At 35.2% G+C, this 12,473-nt stretch overlaps 1 protein-coding gene across 1 annotated transcript in view; it reads left to right on the top strand.

The window, feature by feature from the left end:
- Positions 1 to 1,171: 1,171 nt before the first annotated feature.
- Positions 1,172 to 12,473, top strand: part of noi (splicing factor 3a subunit 3 noi) — a 55,514-nt gene continuing 44,212 nt past the window's right edge. The window contains exon 1 of the mRNA XM_089108175.1: positions 1,172 to 1,394. Within this exon, the coding sequence (XP_088964301.1) occupies positions 1,299 to 1,394 (96 nt within the window). The 5' untranslated portion in view covers positions 1,172 to 1,298. The remainder of the gene's footprint in view (positions 1,395 to 12,473) is intronic.

Here is a 12,473-nt window from a genome sequence, read left to right as displayed (position 1 = left end):
TTGAACAAAATGGCAATCACAAAATTTTGATTGGATGTGTTTGAGGAAATGATGAGCGCAGGAGGGGGGTTAGTTGCTCTCCAATAATTTTCGAATGTTTAAAAGGGCACAAGTCCTTTCAATTCTCTTCTTCATAGCTTTGCGAGGTCTGTTGATACAGTTGGAGGTCCATTCACCCTAATCAAATCCAAGAAAACATTCACTAGTTATAAAGTATTCTAGCCATATTCCAAAAAAAATCTGCTAGTTGATTACAGTCAGCACACTACTAGTAATAATGGCATCTTTTTAGGATCATAATCATCAATCTATATACTGTGGCTTACAAATCATGTGAAAGAGAGCAATTAATAAGAGCATCGAACGATATGGGGATCTTCAATTGATGAAAGTAATTTCCCAGTCTTCTCGAATCTTGATCCCCTGGGTTGTATTAAAAAAAAAACATGTTGAGCATTTTCTGAAGTCTGATGGCAATTTCTGCATTGGGATGTGTGGTGGATTCCCCATTAAAAAAAAATCAGCATGAAGTAAAATATTTCCAGCTTTTAGTTTATACTACAGCATATTAGTCCTTATTTTTAAAAGGAGGATGTACAAAATGTTGGTGAGCAATTTTTGTTCGGGCTCTAACGACCTCTCTAAATTTGAATTTCCTTAAATTTTTTAGGGGAGGGATATCCGCTGTCTTATTTGCAAAATTATCAATTTCCAATCGAATGAGCCTTTTTTGAAGTTGCTGCGATAACTCCTTCGATATAAAATGCCCTTGTCTAAGATAAAAAAAAAATACATTGTGCCAACATCGTTCTTTACTCAGGGAGTACTATTACACTGCTTATGATGTAGCAGTCACTTTTTTTTGTAACTTTCTAAATTTTAGTTAATTACTCATTTAATTTCTGTTCTTTTTAGGATTCATTTATTTGGCTTTAACTGTATTTAAATTAGGTTTGAATGTGGTTCTTTACTTTTCTTTGAGACTTTAATTTTTCAATAGACAGATATGTACATTATTGTCATACGACCATGTGATATACAATGGCTATCCTACCTCGTTTTTGTAGAGTTCACTTAATACTGTTGCGAGTCGTTCCTTACTCATAGTTCGCTACCAAAATTGTTTGACAGCGACGATGCGTCTGATGTTTCAGGCTTTTCATGGCAATACTGGTGTCGTAACTTTCTTGAGGGCACTCGAAGAATAGAATAAATTCTTAAATTGGAAACTTCAATCTTAGAAAACACAAAGTGAACTAATAGTCGTAGATTTCCATAAGGAATTACATAAGATTCAAATGGAAACTTTATTAGAACTACAGAGGAGATACCATGAAGAACGAGAAAGGCTCATTCAAGGGATGGTTGAAGAAACAACGCTTAGGAAAAATTCTGTAAGTGTTGCCTAATGTATGGCACTAAATTTTATTTTAACGGTTTCAAATAATAGGCATGCTAAATAAGTATATGGTATAAATCTTGGTCAGAAATCAAATGAAAAATAGCCTAAGATTAGGTCTAGGCTAAAGTAGGCCTATGCTAATGCTGCTTTAACTCACCAGTTTTCTAAATGCCAAAGTATCTTGTCCCCCCCTTTTACTGCTATGGAGTCTTTGCAGGGATAAGTGTTGTGTGTCTGTTTAATATCTTTTTTTGTTTTCATTTAGAATAGGTCTATATCTATCTAGGCTATCTAGCCTATTTTGCCTATATAGCCTACAGTTTTTGATGCTATTTGCTAATTTTATGTAATTTTAAAATTCAATTTCCTCTTTTATTTGACAATGAAAGCTGCACACTAGCCCTGGTAGCTGGACATCCACCACATGGCTAATATGGGAGTAAAGTTCATTTGTGATGCAAATGGGTAGCCTATTATATTTAGATTAAGGATGCAATTCTAGGGGTAAATATCTACCAAATCATATTATTGACTCACACATAAAGTGAATATACCACCCAATGCCTTTTTTATGCTGATTATGAATATCAATCAATCAATCAATAATATAATAATAATTTATATCAGAAATTGAGTTTCAGCCCCCCCCCCCTATATAGGCTATGTCAATTCAGGGTATATATTTCTACATTAGGGGGGGGGGTAAAGTTTAAACTTACCTCGCATTTACATCAGAAACAAAATTTGCCCCCACCCCCCTAATGTAGAAATATAGGTAAAGTTCTACCAAATCATATTATTGAGTTAGGAATAAAGTGAATACACTATTTGATGCCTTTTTTATGCTGATTACAAATATAATAATCATTTCTATCAGAAGTGAATTTCAGCCCCCCCCCCTATATATGCCAATTCAGGGGATATATTTCTACATTAGGGGAGGGGGGCAAATTTAGTTTCTGATGTAATTGGGAGGTAAGTTTAAACTCTACCCCCACCCCCTAATGTAGAAATACATACCCTGAATTGGCATATATAGGGGGGCTGAAATTCATTCCCAATAGAAATGGTTACTATATTCGTAATCAGCATAAAAAAAAGGCATTGAATGGTGTAGTCACTTTATTCCTAACTCAGTAGTATAATTTTGTAGAACTTTCCCAAAATATATACCATGACTTGGTATATATAGGGAGGGGGGGGGTGAAAGTAATTTCCGAAAGAAATTATTATAATATTTGTAATCAGCATAAAAAAAGGCATTGAAAAGTATATTCACTTTATGCGTAAGTCAATAATATGATTTGGTTGAACTTTACTGAAATATATACCCTGAATTGGCATATATAGGGGGGACTGAAATTCATTTCTGATAGAAATGATTATTATATTGGTAATCAGCATAAAAAAAAGGCATCAAGTGGTATATTCACTTTATGTGTAACTCAATAATATGATTTGGTAGATATTTACCATTCTAGGTATATATTTACTCACATTAGGGGGGTGAGAGTATATATTCTGTGAATATATAGGCTCTAGGAAATTCATGGATTTCTTAGAAAAACTGGAAAAACAAGAAAAGAAGTGAAGATAAAGGCTCTCCCCCTGCAAAATGTGTTAACTAGGATTATTCTACATAAATAACTACATAAAACACAAAACATAATAACTTAAACATACAGTAACATACCAAACTAACTGAAACATATCTGATAATAACTGAAACATACCAAAAAGTAAGCATACAAAATAACTGGAAAACATACTAATTACAAAACAGCTAATACCAAAAATAAAAATATTCTCAAAATGGATTGTTATAGGACCTAGTATAGAAATCTTAAGAGGCTAAGCCTTTTTTTTAGAAAGATTAGACCATGGTATTTGCAACTATTTCTGACAGAAGTGCATTCCAAGTCTTCCATACTTGGCTAGATAAAGATTTTTTGCCTAATCTTTTCTGTGAACATGGTGGGTAAATTTTTTGTTGGTGTTGGCAGGTACTACTGTACTCTGTAAAAATGAAGAAGTGAGTTGGAGTGGTATTATCAATGTTCCTAACAGTGGGGAATGTATTTATTAGTTTGGCTCTATCAAGTTGGAACTGAAGACTAGGCAACTATAGTCTTGGCATTCTCTAGTGATAAGGTAGATGTATCAGGTAAGGTATGAGTTTGGTGGCCCTACATTGCACTTTCTCAACTATCTCTCTTATTAAGGGGATATCATAAAGGTTAAACTTAGAAAATTTATGCTTTAGATATAGTAATTGGTAATTTGCATGATGAGTGATATCCAATACAAGTTTATCAAATTTGAAACTTGAATCAAAGCAAACCCCAAGGTCTTGAACACACTCCATTTTTGAAATTGATTTACCATCAACAAAGTAATGGTAATGTTGAGAGAGTCACTGCAAATAGTGCACAGCATTGCACTTGGTTTTGTTAATGAACATATAGTTTGCTGTACACCACCAGTGCAGAGCAACCAAATCCTCTTGAAGTAAAGAAAGTTTCAAGATCTAAAATGGAAGTGGATGATGGGGATTGTGAAACTTGGTTCCTTCTTCCAAAATCTTTTTGGGAAACTTTGGACTAATGCTATAACATTTGACTCAACCTCTTGACAATTTAGATAAACTAGGACTACAATAAATGGCTACAACATTAAAAGAAATTGTGGGCCCAGGTAACTTAACATCAACAACTAAACATTCACTTATACTTGAAGAGATTGTGTCATTAACTTCAGTGTACTTCAATCAAGTATGAACATAAAAGAAAATTCTATGCATATAAATACTGTTTACAACAAAATTATATTCAGGCACTTGCTGGAAATACACATCTTGTTGCTGACAGTTCATTGGTAATGACTCCATAATAACAATGATGTGGGGTTTGAGAGCTGATATTAGGGCTTGAAATTCATCAATTTTTGAAGATAAGCAGTCTGCATTTGTATATAGAACAGATAAATCACTCCCTTTATTTGTACTATGTAGATTCTTCCATTTCATACCTGGAGGGGGCTGCTTGTCCCTAGTGTTGCTTTGAAAAATGTTACCATCTAAATGTCTATTTACACTGGTTACATTACATGGTATAAGATTTAATGTTCTATTGCAGCTGGAAGGGCTGCTAAATATGACTGTTTTTGGGAACTATAGAGTTCCTGTGGATAACCAAATCAGCTTTGCCCTGTGCATGCCTGACCTGCAACTTCTCATATAACTTTGCTTTTTTCTGATGTTTGGTCTTGGAGACATCATTTTGGAACTGATTTGTACCTGATCCTTTTCTTTTGTAAGCCCTCTTATAAAATCTGCTTCTTAGTCTTGAAATTTGGGACTGAGAATAATGTGGGAACAGGCCTTTTTTCAGCATTGGTGGTTGAAGCTTGGCTTTGCTGACTATTAAGACAATGGACATTAGAGACACTTATGTTTGGAAACTCATAATCACTTGTAAGGTATTTTTGATGTAAAGTTCATCACTTGTCTGAGAGGGACACCAAAAACAACAATATTCAGCTTTTGATGCTGATAGTCTCTATCATCTGCAACCATTTTTTAACTTTGGTTTCAAGCTGCATCTCAAGATCTTTTTTCAATGTCTGAATCTCTGACTCAACCAAATTCTGAACAGCATCCTTGTCAAACAAGGGATACTGTTCAAGGGTTGTCAATTGGCTTTCAACATTACTGAAACAGTTTTCAATGCCAGTGGTTAGCTATTATTGCAGTTTGGTAAATGTTTCTTTCACTGCATCTTTAAATTTGGTGTCCAGTTCTTTTACTGCACTAAGAGTTGACTGGAATGGTTCAAGAGTCTTGTCCATAAGTTTTTGAATATCATCCAAAGACTTCCCCACTTGTCACTTGTGGGTTACTCTTGCAAACTGGGCATTTATACTCACAGCCAACTTGTTGTGTCATTTTAGTTAGTAAAAGGTATTATGCCTCTGACACTTCAGAGGCATCAATGCATATCCAGAGGCTATATCTATTGCAGTTCATAGTACCTAAATCTACATCTAAGTTTTCATCACATTCTTGCACACTTATTGGTCCCTTTTTTGGGGCTCTGACAAGGTCTCTTTGGTGGCATTGTGATCAAGCTTTAAAGATTCAACAATAGACAAGACCTGTGGGAAGTGCAACACAAATCGCCTGATCCCAGGAGTTTAAGGATAAAAGATCTTGCTGATATCATATGGCCTCTTGAATGGTTGTTGTTGCTCTCTTCTGCACAGACTATCTCCAAAAAAATCAGCCTGAATTTTATTGCAAAAAATGCACAAAAACAGCTCATCCAATGTAATCTATGGTGATAACAAGATATAATGTTTGGCTATATTTGGCAATATTTGGCAACTGTGTATTTTCAGAAGAAACAGGTGTACTTGAAGTAATCCTTTATTTTCAAAAACTTGTGCACACAACAGCAGCAGCTTTATAAGAAATTTAAAATAAATTTTCTTGTGAAATATTGCATTTAATCAGCAGTTGTACCAAACCAATCCTGCTCAATTCATCCTCAGGGATATACTGTGGTGTTTCTCCTCCCAATAGTATAGTGCAGACGGTTTGATATCATTCTATATCCCTTCTTATTTTAGTTATGTTTTTTTTGTTTAAAGCTTTTTCAAATAGGTAACGATTGGAACTTCTCCAAAAAAAAGCCCTCAGATCCCACCTCAAATAACGGTAAAAGGCATACTAATCTTGGCTGGTCAAGCAGTCTATCTCAAAGTCCAAATGATACCTTCAATTCTGAGAATAGGACAATGATAAGTGTAGGGGCCAATGTCACCATAAATGATGATAATGGGTTTCAAGAGGTCCTTTCTAGAAGCTCTAAGAAAAGGAAAAAAATCTCCCCAATCAAAAGCGTTTCCTCTCTCCCTGCCCAAGATCCTCCCTCCAAAAACTTAGGAATTTACCTTAAAATTACTCCTACTACCCCCTTTGAAATAAAAAAGATTACTGCAATAAGAGTTACAATTTTCAAATCGATAAAATCAATGTTCTCTCTTAATATTAACCATGATGGATCTCTGCTAATAGCTGTCCAAGATCAGAAATCAGCAGACACAATAATTACCCAAAAATACCTTCTGAATACCCTATTTTATGCAACCAAATGGAACCCAAAACAATCACCAACAAAGATAGTAGTTTATAATATTCCCCCAGAGATATCCATTCAGGAGTTAAAAGAAGGGATCTTAGATAGGGCTGGCAACTCAATCCAAGTTGAAGACGTTACCCAACTTGGCAAACCTAACTCTAATGGCGTAAAAACTAGTAGATCCTTCTTATTCACACTGGAGGGAAAAATTAGTATCCCAGAAAAGTTATTCCTATTTGGGCAAATCAAACCACACAAGGAATACAAACCTAAGCCTATCCAGTGTCAGAAGTGTCTCATACTGGAACACACAACAAACAAATGCAATGAAATTCTCCTAGAGTGTAGTAATTGTAAAGCATACCATCCTAAAGAGTTGACAACTTGCAACAACACTCAGCCTACATGTATCAAATGCAAAGGCCCACATGAATCTACAAATAAAAAACTATGCCCTGCATGTAAGAAAAGAGCTCTAACACTCCAAATAGTAACAGAGAAGGCCATCCCATACCCCTTTGCAGCAATGGAAGCAAATGCTGCCCAACACTACCAAATAAAGCCCGTAAAGAAACCAACCAACACCCCCAAGTCGAACGCCCCCACTGCCTCACGCACCCCATAGAAAACACCCACCTCTAAGCCCCCGCGCTCACATCCCTCTCAGAAGGAATCACCACGTCAACAAGCCTCCACAAGCCTCCTTGTCCGGTGACATGAGGTCAGCCTGGCCTCCCCCTCCCAAGAAGAAACAAACCAGAAACACTACCAGGAATTATTTCATTAACTGACAAACAGGATGCACAACCAAACATGCAATCCCCAAATACATGCTTATTCGTTCTAAACAGTAATGCAGTTCAGGCCATGAACATACATCAACTACAGAAAACAAAAATCATTGCAGAATTGGCAAAAATCTACATCCCAGATGATATGCTCATTCAAGCAAAAAAAGATCTTGCTTTACTTTTAACAAAGCTGAACATTGATACACAATCATATGAAAAATAAATCAACAACACAACACATATCAATACTCCAGTTGAACATAAGATCACTCACAGAAAATAAGCTAAATGAACTAATATCTTTTATGATTAATAATTCCATTAATATTGCTTGCCTCCAGGAAACTCATTTAACTCAAAATCAACAAATTAAGTCTCTGGGATATACTATCCTGAGAAGGATAGATCATCAGAGAGAACAGGAGGTGGTGTAGCTCTATTAGTTAAAAATAATATAAAATTCTGTGGCATCAATTTTCCAGATTTTGCTAATGATGTTGATGCAATTGGTATCAGTGTTTGGCTGAATAATATAAAAACCTACATAATAAGCTTTTATAACCCTAATGGCCAAACTACAGATGCCATGGATTTCTTTAATTATATAAATAATTCTAATATGTTACAAAATATCATTATTTGTGGAGATTTCAATACCCACAGCCTTTTGTGGGGGAATAAACCAGCAAATAAAGCTGGTAAATTGATTGAGTATAAGACTTCAAATAATAATGAATTAGCTGTTACTACCCCTCCAAACCTGAATACATATTTCAACCCCAAAAGTGGCAGATTCTCCACAATTGACCTACAAATTGTGTCATTAAATATTTTGAATAAAATTTATATAAATAAAATTGATAGTCTATGTACTGACCACTTTGCTGTAGTGTGCTCCCTAAATGAACCTGCTGAAACTCTACCACATACCTCCAAATATATCAACACTAAACCAAATTGGTCTATGTTCCAAAATAAGCTAAATGATGAAATCACAAGTATCACCCAAAATTCATACATTTCAAACACAACAGTTGACACACATGCTGAAGTATTGACATCTTTACTAATAAATACAGCTAATCATGCTATCCCCAGGACAACACCTAAGAAAACCTACCCTAAACACATTCCTAAAGCCTGGTGGACAAATGAGTGCCAAAATAAATGGAGAATAAAAAAGGCAGCTAGGACAGAATTCATACAAAAACCATCACCTACTACATATTTAAAAAAATTACAAGCAGAATCTAATCTAAAAAGGACTATAATAGATGCTAAATATAATTACTGGAATAATTTTGCAAATAATCTCTCCAGAGAAACACATGAGCCAATCATACATAAAGTCATAAGCCACATCTGTGGGAAAAAGATTTCCCCCAACCCACTCCAGTATGAGCTTATACATAATAATAACCACAATGACAGTGATAATGAAAATGCTAAGGTATTTACAACTCTTTTTGTTAATAAGCTAACATAAAAGAATCAAAGCAAAATTTCCCCAATTCCTATGAACCTAAGTTATCAACAACGCCCAGGATCCAAGAATATAACTAGCCTATTTTCAATCCAGGAAATGAATAATGCAATACATCATATTAGGACCAAAACTAGCGGCAGCTATGACAATATACACCCTACATGGATAAAGAATCTCACCCCATCATACAAACAAGAACTGCTAAATTGTTATAATCACGCTTGGGCATCTTCTAAGTTCCCCAATATAAGGAAATGTTCGTCCCTCCTACCAATCCTAAAGAAAAATAAACCCAAAGGGAACCCTGAGTCCTATAGGCCCATAATGATTACTCCTGTGATGGGGAAAATAATGGAGAAAATGATCTATCACAGACTCCTCTGGTTTGTTGAAAAAAACAATATGATCCTTCACACACAAACTGGATTCAGGAAACACCACTCCTCAACAGATGCTTTCATTTTGCTAACAAATGCAATAAATGAATCATTCTAAAAAAATAATGTCCTAGTTGCAGCTTTCCTAGATTTTGAAGGGGCATATGACAATGTGAACCACCAAATGCCTTTAAACAAACTTGCAAACCTTGGACTACCCCCCAAGCTAGTATCCTTTATAAAATCCTTCATGGAAGTGCGAAGATTCATTGTTTGTGTTGGTTCAGTCTCTTCACCCCAAAAGACAACAACCAAAGGCCTACTTCAGGGAGCAGTCCTTAGTTGCCTCCTGTTTGCCCTATATCTCTGGGACATGAATCTACCCCACACGAATCTACAATATGCTGACGATCTGGTGCTATGGTCATCTGGCAACACCTTCGAGATAGCACAGTCAAATCTGCAAGAGTCACTTTTCCAATTTGAAAAATTCTCTCAAAATTCAGATTTACCCATTGCACCTACCAAGTCAAAAATAATCCAATTTCACTGGAAGTGAAACCATGTTAATGCAAAACTAACTCTAAATAAAACAACTATTCCAGAAGATAATCATATTAATTACCTAGGTCTCATGCTTGAGTAAAAACTCAATTTCCACCTCCACATTTCAAACACCATAAAAAAATGCTATAGAAAAACAATTATACTAACAAGACTTCTTTCCAGACCCTGGGGGTGTAAGGAGAAAACCTTACTCCAGTTTTATAAACTAAATATAAGACCCCATATTGACTATGGGCTCATCATATATGGTGCATGTGCAAAGACCCAGATGCAAAAAATTGAAACAACACAAAATGATATAATACGCCTCATATTTGGTCTTAGGAAACCCACAAGCACCAAGTTTCTGCTTATGGAGAGTGGATTAACAACAATGAGGGAGAGACGTAGCTTTCTCTTGACAAAATATCTTACAAAAATTGAATCAAATAGCTCACACACCCAACATAATTGGCTAAAAAATCCAGCCATGTATAGAGGCATTGCAGATGAGTATGCCAACATTCAGAAGAAGTTCTCCGTACCAGCAGAGTCTATTGCACCCACTTTCCCCCAATCCCCTCCATGGAATTGGTCAAATCCCATAATAAATACTAATTTCTCAAAGTGGACTAAAGATTTAACCCCCATCGCTTTTGTCCAGAAATAATTTGCTGAACTTAATACAATTACCTATAAAAATCACTTCCAAATATTTGTTGATGGGTCAAAAATGAATGAGAAGGTAGCAAGTGGTGCTTTCCTTCCTCACCTGAAAATTGCAATGGGCGAGAGATTATATAATAATTTATCTAAAATGTCTGCTGAGTTAACTGCCATAATCATGGCATTAGAATACCTTAAGGAAAACCAACCTTTGGTTGCAAATTCAAATAATATTATTGTATATTCTGACTCTTTATCCAGCCTTGAGTAGCTGGCCTCAGCTCCTCAATATAAGCTGGATATTGACACTGATCATTGTCTCAGTATTATAGATAATCTTGGTTCAAGTGGCATAAGAACTTATTTTCAGTATATTCCTAGCCACTCTGGCATAAGTGGTAATCATCAGGTTGATGAAATAGCAAAAATGCTATAAATATTGACCAGCCAAGTGGGAGACCAATCCCGATTAGAGATATTTACCGATGTAGACTATCAGATATTAATTTTAATAAGATTAATCCTATCCTTTCCCAATAAGTATCTTTCTAAAATTTACCATAGAATTCGTTCTGGAACAAATGGACTAAATTTTCTTGCGTTCTCGTATAAATTTTCTAATTCAAGTGGTTCAATTCCCCTGTCCCCTCTTTGCAGGCATTGTAACATGAATAATGAAACAATTGACCATTGCCTATTTGAATGCAATATGCTGACGTCTGCACAACATACCTTGTTTTGCAAACTGTTAAAATGCTTCAAACACCACAAAATCTCACTATCAGCCTAGAGCCTAGCCAACTATACCTGCACACAGAGCATAGAAATTGACATCTATCAACTCATAATTGAACTCCTAGAGTCGAAAGATCTACTGAAAGATATCTGAAAATATCTATTAATCATGAGGCAATCAAGCCAGTAGCTCTGTAGCCCACAGAGTGAAGCAAAAGGAAAAGGGCTAAATAGTATCACTGAAAAGCCTGCCTGCTGTTAAATAGAAGAAGAATGTTTACAATCCTTTGTTTGTTTTAATTAGAATTCAAACACAATGGATGAATTCTCCTGGGGATTAAAAATAAAATATCTGACTTGAAAGTCCAGGTAAGTGAATTCACACTTTGAGAAAAGACACTTAAGGATGGATATTAATCAAAAATGATATATGTAGGTACCAATAAATGCTTTTTCACAAGAAATTGGCCAGTGATCCTTTTATCAATTTTCACATGAACAAGTTGCTGTTGTGAACATATAACTTACCATATATACAATATATACAATGTTGAATTTTTTTCCACAGACTACACTGCCTTTCTGTGACGAAACAAATAAGAGTTTCAATAGGGACAAGTCCCTTTATTAGACAATGAAAAACAAATAAAAAAGTTCTAAATATTTTGAAGACACATCTACTGATGGTCTTCAACATCTACTACTTCAGTATTTCTGCTGATGATGAAGACAAACTGTGTCTTTGAAATGTTCAGAACTTTTGTATTTGTTTTTCACTGTCTAATAAAAGACTTGTCTGTATGTAAACTCTTATTTGTTTCATCAATGAAAGGCAGTGTGGTCTGTGGAAAAATGAAAAAAAAGAAGCAGAAAAGTACTGACAGTTCTACATTTTCACTAGCCTTTGTTTACAGTACTGGAAGGTTCTTGCATCAGACAAAATACAAACATAAAGAAACAAAATAAAATACCCTGGCATCAGTGTTATATCCAGGATTTTTTTTTTTTTTGGGGGGGGGTCAGTCTACCTTTTTATAGCAGTAATGTGAACAAGAAAATTATCTATAATAGTGCAAGATTTCAGGTGGGAGGTAGGGGGGGGGGTAGCTAGGGAAAGAAATAAAAATTACACACTTGTCATGAGTATTTCTAGTTGTAGATTTTTTTTTGTTTGAGAATGGATGACAAAGTTTTGCCAACAAAGTCAGAATTTAAAAAAAAGTTGGAAGCAGTGAGAGTTTCTATTTTGGGTGAGTAGATGTTTTGGAACTGCCACAAAGCAGCAGAATTTAGAAAATATAAAAAAAGTGCATTTTTCCTTATATTTGCCTA

This window comes from Artemia sp. Qi Xiang Cuo, chromosome 2 (assembly GCF_049724085.1).
Source record: "Artemia sp. Qi Xiang Cuo chromosome 2, ASM4972408v1, whole genome shotgun sequence".
In the NCBI taxonomy this organism is placed as follows: domain Eukaryota; kingdom Metazoa; phylum Arthropoda; class Branchiopoda; order Anostraca; family Artemiidae; genus Artemia; species Artemia sp. Qi Xiang Cuo.
Note: the sequence above shows the minus strand (reverse complement) of the source record. Positions and strands in the feature narration are given on the sequence as shown.